At 39.0% G+C, this 19,348-nt stretch overlaps 1 protein-coding gene across 2 annotated transcripts in view; it reads right to left on the reverse strand.

The window, feature by feature from the left end:
* The window catches only part of NPNT (nephronectin), a 55,379-nt gene that overhangs the window by 29,963 nt on the left and 6,068 nt on the right, over positions 1–19,348 (reverse strand). The window contains exons 3-4 of one of the 2 annotated variants that reach the window (XM_055797525.1): positions 15,534–15,584; positions 7,286–7,378 (exon numbers count right to left, since the gene is read on the reverse strand). In XM_055797525.1, the coding sequence (XP_055653500.1) occupies positions 7,286–7,378; positions 15,534–15,584 (144 nt within the window). The remainder of the gene's footprint in view (positions 1–7,285; positions 7,379–15,533; positions 15,585–19,348) is intronic. The other variant, XM_055797527.1, reaches the window with a different exon arrangement.

The following is a 19,348-nucleotide window of genomic DNA, read 5'->3' on the forward strand; positions in this document are numbered from 1 at the left end:
ACACAGCTACATCTGGAATTCTTCAACTTCCTAGTATGTGGATTTCAAATTCATCTTGAAACATTGTAATCACTTTGCTTTGGAGGGCAACATTCTTAATCTTATTTTTTTCAAGCCAAAGTGTTTTTAAATGGCATTCTAAAATTGAGAAGTATTTTCTCTTACATTATGACTGACAACGTGCAGAGCAATCAACAAAAAAATAAATGCATCAGGCTACAAGTCACTGGTGTAATCCAAAATCACCCACAAGGATTCTGCCAGTGCCCGGAATGAATACTCTTCATTTCACTGCTGTTCCTGAGAGGTCCTAGCAGCTGGTCTGTTGTCTTCCAAACTACTTCGTTTTCATCTTTGTGGGGTCAAAGAATCATGAGCCATCATGCAGACAGATATCTGACCCTCCCCACAACCCTTCATGTCAAAAGGCATGACTTTTTTTAGTTCATTTTCCAAGGCCTTGGGAAGAGCAGTGGGTTTAGGGACAACACCACCTCCTGCTTCCCTCTTCTGTGCGAGGGTAGTGGTAAGGGATGGAATTTTCCCTTTCCTCCTGCAGAATGCTGAACAAGATGTTTCTAGAAAGCCTGAAGTGGAACGCTTGCTCCTAGACTGGCAAGGAAGACCAGGTGAGTGTAAGCAGGACTTCGGTGAGGAAAGGCGGCCAAAATAAGTGCTGGACCTGTGCCTGATAAACAAGGAGTGATGACCACCTCCACATTCTTCCTGCGGATCATGCATTGCAGAGAGAGTACCCCTTCTCAACACTCACTCTTAGAAAAACATTTCTGGAGTTGCTAAGAGAACATCCTTCTCCCAACAGGCACCAATGCCACAATCACAAGAGTGTACCTGCTGGGTTTGACAGAACTGCTGTAGAAGCGGGATCTTCAGCTAAGAGTTGTGACTATTGATAGAGAACATGCACAGGTCAAATAGAAAAAAAGCAGCAGGTGATCATGCTAGAGGGAAAGGACAAGTTTTCCTTGTGAAAATCTTTGTGTAAAAAAACCTTGATATAAAAATGCTCAATAATAAACAGGTGAAAACTCGCATTTTGGGAGACAAACTTCTCTGGGCAGCACTAAAAGCTGCTTTTCTCTTTCTTCTATAAAGCTTGCTACCGTTAGGCAGCTCCTGACAGACATTATAGCTGCATTAACATATTTATTACACATGCAATGCATCTGTTAAAAAGTGTCACTGTTAAATTCAAAAACTCTGTTAACATTTGACTTCAACTCACAGAAGTATCTCCACAGAGCTTACGCTACTGACCATTTTGAGATTCATGGAGAACAATCATTTTGAAGAGAAAGAAAAGTTCTATTAAGTCTAAAATATCTGTAGTCTTCTACTTTTGTACAAAAAGCATCACTTCACAAAACAAATGCATAAACAGAGCTAAGTATAAAATACTTAACCAGAAGTAGGAACAGAATGAGGAAAGGTAATGCTGAAATTAAGCTGACAGAGCAGGATTTGAACAGCACTAACTTTCAGTGCTTACATCCCACTACAAGTTCAGCTCTTAAATTTAGATATTCCCGAAGACTTTACCATTAAGGACTGTTTTGTACTTATTTCCAGAGCTACAACCACAGAGCCAAAGCTGAAAACGATAAGAATTTATGACTGTTTTCAGTTTGCCATCTTGCATAAAGTATAGATTACATTATGAGCCTTAAATAATTGGATCTTTCTTTACAGGACTCTGAATACTACACCACCATTTGGTATAAAATATTCTTAGTATAGAAATTAAGGCTCTGGTACTGACAAATAGACAGCTATTAGTAACACACTCTGAGAATAATCTGATATTAAAAAGTAGGTGCAACCAACTGTATCAGGATATCACATCACACACTTTCTGTTTGTGGAATTCTGACTAAATTATTTCTGTTGTCTTTGCTTCATTCTATTTCTGCCTGTGAACAAATGCTGTCACATGAGCATCTGACTCATTTGATTCTCATCTTAAAAAGCATGCTGAAACTAAAAAGCCTGTGCCTTGAAAAAGTTAAAATTTTTAACCTTGGCTGATGTAACAGAAAGCTAAGGTCACAAGGCAGCAGAAACAGGCTGTTAATACAACTCCACTTAAACCTAAACCTCAAGTACCATAGGTTTTCACTTTGCCTTGAAAATTACCTATCGAGAGAAAAACGTTTTTAACCTTATGGAGTCAGAATGAATACTACTGTTCAGGAAAACAAGTACTGGCAGTGCTGTGGCTGCTTAAAAGAGAAGCCAGCCTGCAAACAGGTTAGGTGTGCTAGAGCATACTGCTCAACCCCTCTTACTTTCCCCAAAACGCAACTTTTCTTCTTCTCACCAATGCAGACAGGCACATACTTGGAAACTGCAGGACAAGCACCACTCAGTTTCCTAGGAGGCACATTGTATCATCTGGCAGGTCCTCCTGGTACTACGTAAAGGGCTGTGTGAATATGATGACAGCTCTCTCGATCCTCCCCCATACACGCACAATCTGTAACAGCCTGCTTCCCTAAGAAGAGTCCGGATGTACTGCACATGTACTGGGGGAGCGCTGGAACCCTCCTGCTATTTATGTACTCTTATGTATCTGTTTGTGTGCTTCTTGTTCCTTAAGTAAGGTTTATTTTTTCAAGAACAGGTTCAGGATAATGACCAAATCAAGAGACCTCTTCAGAATAATTCACCAAATCCTGAGACGCATCAAAAGCAGCGTGGCCAGCAGGTCAAGGCGGCAGATTCTTCCCCTCTACTCGGCTCTCATGAGACCCTGCCTGCTGTACTACTTTCAGCTCCGGGGTCCCCAGCATAAGAAGGACCTGTTGGAGCAAGTCCAGAGGAGGGCTGTGAAGATGACGAGAGGGCTGGAGCACCTCTCCTGTGAAGACAGGCTGAGAGAGCTGGGGTTGTTCAGCCTGGAGAAGAGAAGGCTCCAGGGGACACCTTATAGCAGCCTTCCAGTACCTAAAGGGGGCTTACAGGGAAGCTCGAGGGGGACTTTTTACAAGGGCCTGTAAAGGCACTACAAGGGGTAATAGTTTTAAACTAAAAGAGGGTGGATTTAGATTAGAGGTGCCAAGACATGGGTCAGGTTGCCCAGAGCAGCTGTGGATGCCCCATCCCTGGCAGTGCTCAGGGCCAGGCTGGATGGGGCTCTGAGCAACCTGGTCTAGTGGAAGGTGTCCCTGCCCAGGCCAGGGGGTTGGGACTAGATGGTCTTTAAGGTCCCTTCCAATGCAGCCATGGCAACATACCTCTTGAACAAACGCTGGTTACTTATCAATCAGGTATTTCAAGCAACATGTGTAAAGATATCTTAGTATAAATGTCTATGCATCAAAAGAGGAGATAAGAAAACAGCAGAAGTTTTCTCAAAAAAAAACTGAAAGGTGAAATGTATAAACTCAAAGGGTAATAAAAGTAACACCTTTACATCATTTTTCTTTTTAATAAAATATCATTATTTCTTTTAGGCACTCATAATCTCACACTGAAATTTAAAATATAAAGCCCAACACTATTAAAAAAATTAACAAATCCTTTTAATTTCTTTGCACGAATGTCTACTCACTGTCCTGCACCTAAGAATGTCATTGTTCAGCCACTTAAATTCCCTTGTTGCCTACAATTGTACAGTCAATGCAAAACCAGCATTCTTGATTTCCAAATAACATAAGACAGTACTGCACATAAAAGCAGACTGACAGTTTTGGGCGCTAGGGAAAGCAGGACTATAACCTACATGCAGGCTGCTGAGCACAAGTATTTTATTTTTAAAGAAAATGTGAATGCAAGGAAAAGACAAGAGTACTATGGTGGTAAATTCAGATGTGACTTCTTTGACTACTGTGTTGCATCACACATGAGCTTGGATAATGACCTGCTTCAGTGCACACCTAACAATGAGGTGCTTATTTCTAGGAAGATACAATACACTCTGCTATTTTAATTAGTTTCTGCAGAAGACTCCAGCATCCAGACCTTTTCAGCCTTTTCCTGCCTATTAGCAAACTTGGATCAGGAAACTCAGAAGTCAAATATTCAATACTGAATTTACTCAGACTTTGAAAATAGAAAACCAGGGACCAGAAACCAAGTAAAATAACTAAATTGTTATCACCACACTATAAATAGTAGTTCAGCTTTTGTTTCCAGCAACTACCATCAGACTACCATGTCAAACTTATGAGAGATTTCTATCATCCTAAGAGTTTTTTTCACACTTGGTCTGATTAATCAACAGCTGCCAAATAGAGAAGTTAACAAGCCTCATTTTCTTCAACTTCCAGCTTTATGTAAATCATAGTTTTGTCTTTATCTAACCTGATAAACAACTGCCATCACTCTCACTTTACAAAAGAACTCAGAAACAAACAAAAAGTGCAGGCTCTGAAAGAAAAGCAGAGGAAAGAAACATAAGCAAGTTACAACCATGAGTATGGTGGAGAGTCAAGCCTTTTCAGAATTACAGGCACACAGCATCAAGGAAATACAATCAGTTATTTGCTCTGCATGCTAATGACAGTGCAAGTTCAGCTTTCACATCACAGCCATTGGTCTATTAGCATCCAACCCCTCTGCAAAAAATTGTATTACTGTTTCAAGCCATACAGGTAGGAGCACGCCACCTGTAACACAGGACCATCTCACCCCTTGATGCTGTATTTCTTGCACGATGTTCCACAGGGTGGAATAGAAGCACTTCACTGCTCTGACCAGGACTTGCATATAGCTGCTCATCTTCACAGGATGGGAAGAAGGCATAATAAAAATAAAATTACCAGATCTCTGTAATATGCATTACTCCATAAATAAATAAATAAATAATATATATTTTCTCACAAGTGCTGACAAGAATTGCATTACAAAAAGAGAAAGTAGCAAACTTTATACCACATTCCTAGAACAAACAGAGTAAGATGATAGTAAGTTACAGAAAAGCAGCCTTACATTCTTCACATAAAGGCAACCTTGCCCAGGCACACGAAGTTAACCTGCATATACTTTAGATTGCTAGTAAAAATCACAAGTTTTCAAGTACTTGTATTTGTGAACATAGATCTTATTGAAAAGCAGTATCAATTTTCTAATGAACACATGTTGAAAGAAGTATGAGTTTCATTATTATTACAAATTGGAGAGCTGGCACAGGGTATTTTCTTGCAAGCTGCTCAGCTTAAAGAAAAAAAGTTGAGGTTTTTTTAACTAATTATAGGTGTAAACCTGGGATCCAAACAGTATAAGGGAAACAAAAGCCACTCGGAGATTCAAATGCTATGGGGAATGCACATGGTTAGCTCTTGTGCAAAGTCATTGCAGTTCAATTGCTGATGATAGCAACACGATGAAACAGGTATCAGCTAGTCCTAATTTCTGAGTCACCTAAAACGAGGTCTAGACAGCCACAGCTGCTGCAGTGCCACTGGAAAAGGACAGGCATCATCACACAGTCAGGGTTCAACGGTTCTGCCTTGCGGCTGGGTTCTTCTCTTGCACTGGTCCCTGGAATACACCTTGATCCATGAGGCCCATCAACAGATGAGATGTAAAGCCTGTTTTATCAGTGCTTGTACTGCAAGAACGCCTTCCACCAAGAACCTGAGCATACTTTACAGCCCAGCACCATTCACACATCTTAGAAAGACCTCTATCTCTACAGGGGAACTCCAACGTTTCTTCTCCAACAGCATTACTTTCTGTTATTACTAATTACTATTCTAGAACAGAAATGACTAAGATGGCCCACGGACTGAACTGGACAGGCGCTGTATTAATGTGTAACAACACAGGTCACACCCTGTGTGATTTTAATTTCCTGCCAGCAAAAACAGACTGCATCTACTATGCACTTTCAGATCTCATCCTAATGTGGAATCAGCACATGGCCAGAACACGTATCCTGACCTCAGGAACAGCTCAGAGGTCTCACCATAGAACAGAACAGATACAGGCTGTAGTCACCTGAACTGGTGTACATTTGGGACACTACAGTCAGCAGGCATTTCAGAAATTTCATGTGCATCCGCCACAGCAACTCTGCCACCAATTCCATGCAAGAATCTTTGATCAATACTGCCTAAAAGGCTTCCTTTAATCATTTATTACCACGTTTTTTTCCTTCCTTAGCATTCAGTGGAAAGTGAATAGTTTAGTTCAAGGCTGCAGCCTCCAGCAACCTGCAGTGTTCTTTTGATACTGTTAAAGTATTTAGTACATATAAAAAAATGTTACATATAACAACTGTTAGTTCACTACACTGTTTTCTAAAAAAGTTCCAGACTGACTAAAACAGGTGTCGAATAATGAAATCATAACAACCCATCCTTTAAAATGTAAGCCCAGAGTAAAGGGAAAAGGAGACAGGATAATTTGAGAGATAACAGAACAAATGAAACTTAAAACAAAACTGAAAAATACAACATTCATTTCCACATCACTTTGGGAAGGTCTGAAAATAAATATGTATCTATTTTTAAAGAAAATAATTCACTCTAAAATCAACAAGTCAAAAGAAAGTTGGCAAACATCAGGGTACATTTTTGAACAACATAGTTCTAAATATCACACTTTTCTACCATACTTCCTCAGCACTCAGAAAACATAGGAACCTTTCCTGTAGGCTGAGACAACTGGAAAAGAGAACAGTCTTATTAAGATACCTCTGTATGTGACCATGTCTTAGATATCAAAATCTAATAAATCATGTCTTCAAATTCTGGTTTATACTCCATATCTTTATACCATTACATGTTTTGGAGATTATTTTTGGCAAAAAAGACATAATGAAACTACATTGGTAATTCAGTAAGGGAACACTTCATCATTCCAACTCTGAAGTATGCACTACAGTTCATTGCTACCTAGCTAGTTCAGGATTAGAAAGACAAAAACAAGAATGCATGAATGAAATTTTATTTTAATTAAACAAATATTATTTCACTATACAAACCTGAAAATTGTGACTTTATGAAATAACAATCTTGACCACAAGATTTAAATAATTTGATTCAGATTCAGGAGATCACGTACATACATACCCTTACATTAACCTCATTGATTTAAACTGAACGAAAGCAATCTTTTGCCTGTGTCATCCTACTGCAGATGTCAATCTCTCTACAAATGTCAGTCCCAATATCAGAATAGCTACAGCAGTGACAGGACTGATACATGCATTCATTACCCTATAAACGCAGGCAACACACACAGCATTTGGGGGAGAGAGATCAACACCACCTCTGTGATTTCAAGAAGAAATTCTCTGTCTTGGACTTCCCTTTCTTACCTTGATTGCAGGTTTTTCCAGTGTATCCCGGGTGGCACTTACACTTGTTTGGCCCAACACATTCACCATGTTTGCATCCTGGTTGGCATATAGCTGCAAACAGAGGAACGCTCATTATTCTTCCACTCCAGTCATGTCTGACAGTGCTTTACTTTGAAACAAACAGCAACTACCTAAAAAATAGCACCATTTAAGTTCCTTCAGCATCATTATGTGCTTCAAATGCCACTATTCAAACATCAGGTGCACTTTAAAAAATAATCACCACCCCAATACATGTGGGAAAATGAGATACTTGTTATTAGCCTGTATCTGTACAACACTACACTGTGCTGTTTCTAGGATATTAAACCCTTTTAATACCCAATCAGCAAGCAGGCACTATGCCTTCACTTGCATTCTCTGTGTGTGTACGTACTGATTCATGCCATTAAATTCTGTAAACTTGGAATTCACCCCAGCTATATAGAAAATGTGTACAACAATGGCACAGGCAACATACAAAGTCATAGTCCAGTCACTGATAGGCAGTAGTGCAGATCCCAGCATCCACTGTTCTCCTCTAAGACTATGAGGCAACACTCTTCATCCCCTTATTAAGCAATGTTTTGCCTGAATGTCTCGTGTTCAGGTGTCTGGATTCTGGCATGGGATTTACTTTACTTTTTTTTCTTTTGGAGGAAAAAAAAAAAAGGACTGGGGAAAAGCAAAAGCAACACTGACTTAATTTGCTGCTTTATCACTGCACACATCCAAGTCACTTCTACTCAGAATTTCAAGCATTTATTACCCAACCTGCTGTGCAGATAGTCTCAGAATGTGAAGTTATGGTCTATTCTGCTTCCACAGTCAAATTTTCCAAGTAATTTATAATTACCCAAATGAAGCACAAATACAGAACTCCAAGAAATAATTGTTAGGAAGCCATGTTTTGTACCTCTCTCAACATAACAAATAAAATACATAAAACAAACGTTTAAAACTTCAATAATAAAACAAGCCTTACTTTTGAAGAAATATAAGAATTCATGCACAAATGTATTTCTGCTGATGTAGGGTTAGCTGACAGGAATATTTCCAGAGTGCAACAAATCCTGCATAACTCTGGAAACCATTTTACAGCTGAAAATTTTTAACAGTATTTCTGAGTCTTTTATATTAGAAACGTCTTTCTATCAGTAAACAAGTTGTTTCAACCTACTGGAAAGATAGGTATTTACTATGCTTTAAAATATGGTTTATCATTCCATGACAAAATGCAGATGCAAAATTCTGGTGAGCTTACCGTTTAAGCAAGTTGGGCACAAATTAGAAATCAGAGTGTGGCATACCTTGAATACCCTGTAATCAGGATTTACTGTTTGCCCTAGCTTGAAGTTCATTTTCTAAACTAACAATATCATTTGGAATTTGCAAAGCAACTAACTAGATGCAGCTGTAATATTAAATTAATCAGACAACAGGCTGTATCATAAAACTGGATGTACTAAGGATGTAATTTAATAGAAATCTACCAGAAGGCACTCAAAAAGTAGCCTGCATTCTAGCCAAGCTGTTCAACAGGGTTGAATTAAGCAAAACTAAAAGAGAAACAATAGATTAGTTTTGGTTCTGCAAGAACTATAAAAATACATCTCTGATGTTCTAAAACTTTTCCATAATATTGATTCTCACAAATGCACCCACGGTAGCAACTTTCAGCATAGGAGTTTCCTCCAGTTTTAGGACTGCATTTGGCCTTTATTACCAAGGCGTTTTTTCATTTAAACATCATATATGTACATATATATATATATCTGGCCAGTGATAACCCCTGAGAACATAAAACCTTGTTTGCAATCTACAGCACTGCTCTTGATGGATCTTCCTAAGACAATGTTGCAGCCTCTTTCTGAAGACTGTCTTAAGGATTGTCTTAAAAGGCAAGATAGGGATGTTTCTAGTTAATGCAAGATATTGTTTTTCCCAATTAATACTGTCCAGAAACAAAGAAATGGGATTCAGATTCAGAAACATCTCTCAGTTAAAGCATTAGGGAAAGCAGCTGCTTAGACTACTAAAAGGTACCTTTCAAAAAGTATGCCCTTCGGTAATGGACAGATTTGACTGAAGAGCAACTGATACATCATGAAAGACTTCTAGAACATTGTCGTTAGCAACAAATACTGCTGTTTTAATCACTATGGTCATAAACAAAGATCTTTGTGTCGGAGCTCATTTAGACACTCAAACTTTTATCTTCCTGACATCACAGACCCAAGTCTAATTAGAGGTGATGGCAGCAAAATGAAGACTACGAAGACCAACTTCATGACTTCGAATTCACTGGGGAAAAATAAAAAGGTGTGATCTAAACCATAATAGAGAAACAGAAATGACTATAAATTTGTTTTTGAAAGCTTCCATGAAATTTCAACTGCACTTCAGAGAAAATCCGTATTGTGGAGTGCCATACATTTAGGTAATAATTACTTTTTAAAAAATACATAGCACCATGGGATCTGCTTAGTGTGAAGTGTTACAGTTCAGTAGCTGAACTTGGGGCAACTTTAATTTTGCTGACTTTTTTTGAAGTCTTGGTCTCTCCCTCAATTGCACAGACTGTGAATTATCAGCAGCTCAGACAAAGGAAAAAAAAGATCTCATACTTGAAGATGAGAAGCCTTACAAAATTAATGAGATTTTAATTTAATTTAGAAATTTCATTTAGAAATTGAAGATGTCCCTCTAATTTAGAAGGTCAAATACATTTGTATCGAGAATCATGTTTTGCTTATTTCTCTTAGTTAACCAAGTAGGTCAGATATCGTACTAGAATAAAAATTACGTACTAGCTTTTGTTTAAAACAAATAATATGCAACTGTCTACAAATACGAAACACGTAACATAGCCCTAACGTAACTATTAAATCAAGCAGTTGCCTCTACCTATCTTCAAGAGAGCATCCAGTCCAACACATCTCAACAAACTTAACTCCATACTATGCAGTATTTAATGTCCTGTATGACATACAGGTGGGTAACTCCTGATCTAGTCTACCTCCTAGGCTCAAAGTATAATTAATAAATGTGCTTTAATCACATGAAAAATATCTCTCTCTCCTGTTTTTAAAGCAGTCTCAGTTAAAGGGCATCTCAGCGCCTCAGTAGTCTACAGCTCAAGAATCTCTACTACCGCAAGGAAAGTTTCCTAACAATTAGCAAACCACTATCCCTAAAGTCAAGCCACCATATAAGGCTTTTTTGCATGTTAAACAGGTATTTGGAAACCTGTATTTGCTGTTAAATGCTGTACTTGAAGAAATCCTCTTTATTAGAGTACATTCCGTGCACTTTGGCTAAACATTATGCATCTTATTTATGCACAGCTGCTGCAATTCAATGCAATGTTACAACTCAAGAACTCCCATACACAAGAGAAAAACCCTTTGCAGTAAGCTTAACCAACACCACAGATACATCCCACAGCATTTCCTACCTGGAATCAAGCCACAGTCACCAAGCAATTTGTATATCCTCCCATTAACTTGAACTGGGCTTTACACCATGCTCAGGACTTAAGCAGCTGGCATTCAGCCAAGCCTGCACATCTGGCTGGGGTCCCACCAGCAACATCTATATGCCCTTCCCACTGACCTGTGCCAGGGTCTCCAGGCCCAGAGGGTGGGCTGACTGCCACCCGCAGCCTGCAAACGCTCCCTTCTCCAGAGGAGCTGCCCCTGCACGGCAGCGGGTACACTCCTTGCCTCCCGAAGGGTTCCTTTTGAACGTGGCCAGCAAAGAGATCCAGGTATAAAAATAAGCTTGAGCCTGACTTTCAGCATTTCTTTTAATAGCAGGAAATTATTTCAGCTGTTTGGTATCACTCTATGCATACACTATGTACGCTGGTGCGAGTGGGCTTTTCCTTTGAATTTTCCACTCATTTTCTAGCAAAATTCCAGAGAAAATAGAATATTTCAGTTGCTCTGCTCACACACAGACACATGGAGTTTATCCATTTTTTTAGCACAGTTAAGACTCGTAAATAGTGGGGAAGAAAGTCTCCCACCTTTGCAGAAGTCTTCGCATTCTAACAATTAAAAAATTGGCCCACATCTGACCGCAACAACCAAAGGAACATAACTTGCTTCCTATCAACTCACATTTCCAATGACTGAAATAAGCCATGTCCATGGACTCCATTCTGCTACATAACACCCACTTCCCTACTAGGCAAGAAGGAAATGTAGACAGTGGAGAGTTACACCAGGCTGAGAAAGTCGCTCTCACATACGTAGGGCAATTAAGTCCAGAAGGTAAGAGTCTGAAAAAGTTGCCAAAATGAAGCAAAAACTTTCCACTCTTTATAATAGCAATTGTTTTAAAGAAAAGTTAAAAGTCCATCTGTATAGACAAGTGCCACTAAAACAGAGATTGCTAATTTATTGTTGACTCAATTTCAAACACGTACCATTTCTCCAAGGATTCCTTTCTGAAAGCATTTAAACAGGCACTCGCAACGGGTAGTAGTGCAGACCGAGACAGACAGAAAGAAATCCTAAGCACAGCTATTTTCATCTTTAGTCAACTGCTACTTATTTATCTAGGCCATAGAGTAAACTACAACTAAACTTTCCAATTCATTGTTGCCCAGTTCTTTCAAGAGGTATCAGCAAATGAACCCTGGTCTCATGAATAGTCATTTCAGTTTAATCATTTCAGATTCTTTTTTAGGGCCAGATGTGAAGACTTGCTCTGTTACAGTTCCCACAGACTTCAATGCAGTCAAGGAGGAATCCTAAAGCTTTTTATTTGGCCATAAATCTAACAGACTACCTATTTTAAAGGTTGGCAAGAACTACCTTTTCCTCCAAAATAAGTTGATAAATACCACATTTTAAGCCTCATTTAAACTTCAGGACAAATTAAACTTCTTGTAAAAATAACACAATGAATTGAAACATGAATGATGGTTTGGGTTTAGGGTTGAGGGTTTTTTTTCAAGCGTGGGAGACAGGAAGAAAGAATTTTGGTGAAATGCATGCGCTGTTAGCACACATTATGCTTGTGTAAAAGCCAGAAGCCACCAACCTTCCCAGCCACTCCTAGCTGCTGGTGGTGTCTGAGCACAACTCAATCATTCTGAATCACTATTTTTTCATTGTTGCACAAATATAATAAATGATAAACACATTCAAATCAATTCATTATCGGTCTATAATGTTAGGTTTTAAAAAAACTTCGTCTATGTTTTCTCCCTGCACACAGTTCCCTCAGAACTGCTTTGGAAGTCCCTCTCAGGTTTTGTCGGTCCCTCTGCACTAAGCTGCCTACTTTTTGAGGGCATGGGTGACTACCACATGCTGTCCCCTCTATTCATTCTCATCTAGAATTTTAACATTAATGACTTATTTCTTGACTACCAAACATTGTTTGGTGGAGTCCTAACCAGACAGTTGCACTACTTGGCTCCTGTCTACCTAACTCCTCCGCTTGTGGCCAACAACAGAAATCCCTGAGCTTTCTTAGCAGAATGTCTCTACCAAATTAACTCTTTTTGGTTTTCCAGCACTCCTAGATATGTCTCTCTCATTAAAACTGCTCTGAGTATAACTCTGCGTATAACTCTTACATTCTTTTTCTCTGCTTTGCCTCTTAATTTCTGTTCCTTAATAGTTATTTCTTATTCCTTACGCGCTCTTTCTTGCATGATGCCCACAAGAGGGTTTCATTGACAGAAGTTGCTCTCAAAGTCTTTAATTGCTCTTTCTGTACCCCTCCACTCAAATCTGCCTTGAAATGCCAGACTGCAAATGTCCAGCCTGTCCTTGGAACTTGTTTTTCACCTCTCCAACGTCTAAAAATATACGTAAGAATAGCTGCCTTTGAAACAAACTATGCTGGCCACCTGCCTTTGAAACAAACTATGCTGACCACCTGCTTCTGCCACCTCTTCCCCAGTAACATATAGCCCTTATTTATTCTGACTCTAAATCCCAGCTCCTTAAAATTCAGTTTGCCGAAACACAGAAAGTAATCTGTGCATCAGACCAGCAATGTTTACATACTAGTCAGCTTCACAAACCTTTACTGGATCCTCTTACACCGCTGAATGCAGAACAGACTTCCAATCTTAAGGTTTCTACCTCTGTTCCCTCAATGCCAACATTATAAAAAGACTTGCATGTTAGCAAAACAAGCTTTCCTATATGCTTCCTCCTTCACCTGAAACTGGCTCCCTTCTTCCTGTAGTGCTAACGGACCACAACCTCAAGCTCTACACTTCTCTTCCTCAGAACCAGCTTTAGCTCACGTCTGTCTCTTTCTATTCACATTCTGTAATTCTTTGCAAATTATGCAATCACATGAACACACGCTCAGGAAAATAAATCTCCCTTATTCACAGTAATTTTGATCTAGGATCCTAAAGGTATGAGCTAACTTGTAAAATATATCACTACAACTCTTTCACAGTGACATATTTCTTTTTTGTTCAAATACATGCAAATGCAGGAGAATGCATAAAGCTTAACCTACCACACAATTACCAGGGTGTGGTAAAAACAGCTCATACCCATAACTCATATTACAGAATTACTTCTGAAAAAATAACTCTGCTTCCCCAAGAAGTGTACTAGCAGTCACAACACACTTTCTGCAGAGCTTAATAAGGCTGACTAGGGCAACTGGGTTTTCAGATAATTTAATATGCAAAACATTCCTTACTCTATTTTTTGAGAGGTAATAAATTCCCTTGACCAACCTGTAAGTAGAGACCAACAGTATCATCAGACAAAACAATAGTACCTAATGCCTGAATATTTTTTCACAAATCACTTGCACTCGTCTGTAACATTCATGAAAACAAACGTCAAAATGCAGATTTAAGCTTCCATCTAAAACATACAGTTCCATCAAGTAAGCAGCTCCTAATCTTTCATGCACAACTACTATATTTTCCTGGGTAACTCACTCACTCAGTTTGCACATACAAATCTGGTAACAGCAGATTAACATGATAAACTGCAACCAGTGTGGGCTATTCATTGCAGTGAATTCTTCATTTGGCTATGACTGCTGCCAAATGCGTTTCTAAACTGCATACACAAATCCAAGTTCATGAATGTCTCGCTATTCAGAACAGCACTTGCAAGCATGCCTAACTTAAGCATGGGTAACACTGAAATCAATAGGATTTGGTGAAGTCAGTGAAAGTTAATCTAATGCTTATGCACTTCAACACTGTTTTTAAAAAACAGTGAAAATCTGATCTAACACAATGCAACATTAGAAAAGCAAGAAATATTTCAATCTTTGTCATTCTTCTCACGTTTGTATTTCAAGTGGTGCACGATAATTGCTTGAAGAATGGTGCCCTATCATCTCAAATGCCTTTGTTACCTGAAGCTTTCTGTGTGTCTACTGAATTCCAGCAGGTAGAAGCAGGCTACCATGAGTGTCTCTATGCGTGTTGGCAGAAGACAAAGTGGGCCCTATTGCTATTTTGTTTGCTAGAATACAACACCCACTGGCTTCAGTGGAGTGACTTCTGCATCACAGTAAAAAACCTGACGTTCACAGACAGATGAACAGCTGACTGCTTTGCTCCCCTTTCTGAAAACTGGTATTCCCACCACAGGGCTAAGTAAACCAGCCATACCAATTCCTAAGCAGCAATGGACTGCAGCCCTGGGCACCAATGTAAGCTAGCGCTGATTTCATTTTGCTGTAACATGCCAGGTTGTACACTGCTGTAGGGGAGGGGCTGTAAAGTTTCCCTGTGGTGGGAATGACAACCTGCAGTGGAGGTGCAAAGCAGGCAATGGGGGGCAGTAAGTGCTTCACCCCTCCCAAAGTAACCTCCCACTGCACATGATTCAATACTGTGAAAGCAAATTAGGCCTCCTAAGTCTGACAGCTTGTAAATATGATGCTGAGAGTATAAACAATTTGCAGGAAGGAAAAAAATATTGCCTGGGGCTTGAGGGTAAAATAAAGAAAAAGGAACAGAGTGAAAAGCTGAAAGTGCAATAGTTTGGAAAAGAAGTACATCATCTGATAAGTGACCAGGATAAAAAACAGCCCTGTTAATTTCCTTCCCCCCGCTCATCTTCCCCAAATCAAACATTTTAAAAAGGAAAAAACCAAAAGAACATCTACATCTTCTTGTCACGTATTATAGTTTTCATGTAAGCTCATAACTTACAGGCTGTAACTCCAAGTCATAACCTTGCCAAAATTATTTCAAGAAATATATTCATCTAACCTTTGGGCTGGCACCTTAGGCTGGCTATTCTCTGCCTTAAGACGTAGAAAGCTGCAAAACAAATATCCAAAAAAAGAAATTCCAGCTTTTTTTTCTGTAAGGAGGATGGACTTGGCTGGGGTTTTTATCAACTTGTTACATTCCTGGAGACTTACACATATTCAACATTCAGAGCTTTTCTGAAATAAAAAAAATTCTGGTACACGTTTAAAAATGGAAATACCTTACATCAGTATTTCATTATGAGATTTAACAAACATTCTGATACATAAAAGTAATTAAATATAATGACGTGATGCTATTCTTATTCAATCAACTAAGGAGCTACACTTTGTCATGTTTCTTATGGTACATAGCTGTAAAAATTCTCATGTTTCACAGTTTAGGTTCAATGTTGCCATCAACAGAACATAAATGCTTTTCTTAAAGAGACAGTATCCTTTCATTTACATTTAGGTATATATTTTTAATGCTGTATCTCCACAAAGCAAACATAAAGGGTTAGCATCTGGATGTTAATTTGAAAGTAATTCAAATTACACCCATTTATGAATATCTGAACATCTGCAACCAATAAACATGCTAGTATATAAGTTTACTGGTCATTTTTATGATGTTTAAATTTTGAATGTCATCTAAATTAAAACTAATGCTTGAAGACCTTTTCAGCTCTTACTACCATGTGAAACGAGATACACTACAAAAGTTAAATAAGATGGAAGCACAGATTTATGTTTCAGGCTCATTTTAAATCAATTTATTTGCCAATAAAGTTAACATTAGCAACATAGCTTGTTAGTCTACATAGCCTTATTATAAAAGTCTGGGACTTAAGCAACAGTAGCTCTTTGTATTTTAAGTAGTATGTGACCAACACTTAAGGGTTTGGTGTGATTGCAACTTAATCTTGGTTTAAATTAGTTTTAACCAGAAAGTCCTTTGGCATTTGTTACAGTGGAGGGAGGCTCTCCAGGTTGTTGCTGGGCTTTGAGAGAAGCTCCCAACACAAATATTCTACAGTTGTAAATGGTCTAATCACGTTCCTGTTGAGATTTTGTTGGGAAAAAACTGGACTGCAAAACCATTATTCTGTGAATGAAGTGCAGAAGGGATGCAGTGGAGAAGTGGAAAAGGATACTGTATCTTTAACATCGTAAAGCCATAACTTCTTTAAAAGCATAAAGCTTCTACACTGAAAAAAAACCCCAAACAACTGAATAAAAATAGCAAAACCTCATTTTTTTTTCTTGCATAGCAGTATTAAAGCAGTATTGCAATTCTGTATAAAATGTCTTTTCTTTGAAAAGTACCAGGGTTGCACAAAAATACTGGTCATTTTATAGGAAGTGTACACGCTGTACATCAATATTAATTAAACATTTATACAGACTGTATTCCTGCAATCAGCAATGCAGTAACAAAATTCTTAAAGACTTTAAGGAATTTTCTGCTAGGGGTCAGCCTCCTGGAAGCCAGTACTTTTCATGGCTCGTTATTGACAAAATCATTTTGTCATTTGGGTTTATTTTTGTGCATCTTGGACTATACAGAATTGCCGTTTCCACTGAAAGCATTTTTATGTGCAAGAAACAGAAGTCCTAAGCAGCTCATGGCCTCTTCTCCCATTGATGTATGAGATGATTTATATGGGTAAACTCCCACCAACATTATCATTGGTTATACAAATCTCCTCCTAGCCATCAATGAGAGCGCAGCCACCTCTTCCTCCCCCGCCCACCACCTTGCATCTCTGTAAACAGATTGCACAGTACAGATACACAGTCTTTAAGCTCATTAGGACAGGAGCAGCAGCATAGACACTGGAAGTTTCTTCACAACTGTTGGAAGGCAGCAGCAGCAGCAGCATGCACAGTTCCCAGCAAAGCATTTGTTTATGCCCACACCTGCTACGTCAGCTTGTACGAGCTTCCCTCTCTCTCTTGCAGGTCTTAAGACCCGCCTGAAATCGTATGGTTTCTACTAGGTCTGACTAAATCTAAATGCTAACCTGACAAACTTCGATTAACATTTTTTTTAATGTTGCAGCTAAGGGGAAGGGTAAATCGATGGCTTGACTTATACTTTCCTAATGGACTATTTCACTTGATTGCTCTGTCCCTAGGTTTTTAAGCCAATTGTCATGGTTTTAGTGTGAGGTGGTGAAGAACTAATGCAGGCCTATTCTGGTGTTGCTCCTTAGGTAGAACACTCAAACCTCAGCACAGGGAGGTAACCAGATGGAATTACAACAGGTGAATGCTCTGAAAGAGCACACTCATCTTCACCACTCCTTCTCAAGACAGAGTTTATGGACTTTGTTACAGTTTAAGGAGAATTCAACATTGAAATGAGCAAAGCAATCAAATAACATCACTACTTGTAAACCCCATGTTCAGTGGGATTTTATTCCTGTCAAGCAACTTCTGTTTGGCAAACTTTCTGCCTACCAGACAAAACCTCAGAGTACCCTCTGCTGACTCCAACAGTCATGCAAACTCCTGCCAGCAGCGGATCTGACCATTGATCTGCATCTCTTTATAGAAGCTGCAGATCCAACCTTCTATTTTGTATGTGTGTGAACACAGCAAAAAGAACCATTTCTGCCATCCCTCAAGCAAAGGAGTTGTCCAAACTGTAATCCAGAATGAGAATTTCAAGCCATTTTATATTGCTTTTCTTAAAAAAATCTTGCTTAACCTTTTAAATCTATATAGAAGTAGTACCTCTTCCTACAGTTCTTGGCGGTTAAACTGCAGCTGAAATTTTGAAGCAAAAGGCAGCCTACATCTTCAGTGTACCTCGACTACATAAAACTAGCACACAAATCAATTACAGACATGCAGCCAAGTACAAAGCAGGTGTATTTTGTTCATGAAAGACACACGCATGTGGAAACCATTTTTATAGCTTTTGAAAGAACTACAGAGGTATCTGTAAGCCAGATAAAAGCAAGGCAGGTAGACCATTAGTTCTGAGAATAACTTTCAGGGAACCAAGATGCATTAGTGGCAAAAATGTCCACAAAGAACTATTTTTCAGATAAACTCTAGCATTGTCTGTGGGAAACTCAAGGGGAGAACTTCCACTTTCATACTGAAGAATCAAAACCATCACACTACTTCTCAAGTAAGTCTTTACATGAAATGAGCGTACCTCTTATCCTGTATTTTAGTTTTCTGATAACTGGGTTCCAGAGCTCAGTATGTGAGTCTATATTCACAGCTGATTTCTGTACACTGGATTATGAGTGAGGGTCAGTCAGCCACAGTTCCAAGGACCTTCCTGCTGCCTGGCCTACCTCTGATCTAGCACAAACACTTGGACAACAAGGCACAAATTATCCTTTCCTTTAGAAACACTCAGTAAGACAGCCATCCCCACAGAATAATGTTACAGACATCTTATTGGAGGGATGAGAAGACAGGCTTCAGCAAGTCTCCTAGACTACCGTAGCTAGAACACAGGAACAGACATGACTGTTTTCTATTCTGCAGTTGACATTTCTCATTCAGCTCAAAGAACTGCGTTTCAGCCCTGCCACTGCTGGAAATTCTCTTCCCCCAGGTATTTCAAACCATGAAAAAAAAAAAAAAGTTGAATCAACTTCCTAAGGCAAATTTTTTCTGCTGGCACACAGAAAAGTGCATTTGTGCAAGATGTGTGCAATGATGCATGCCCTGACTTGGTTTTCTCTGTAAGCTTAAAAACCCGTTGAATGGGTTCTGAGTTAAGACAACACACTCAGTACCACAGCTGTTGTCTTACAACACAGAAGAAGTTATGAATTTAAAATGTACTGTTGATACCCGCTCTCA

The sequence above is a fragment of the Falco peregrinus genome, chromosome 2, assembly GCF_023634155.1.
Source record: "Falco peregrinus isolate bFalPer1 chromosome 2, bFalPer1.pri, whole genome shotgun sequence".
Lineage (NCBI taxonomy): Eukaryota > Metazoa > Chordata > Aves > Falconiformes > Falconidae > Falco > Falco peregrinus.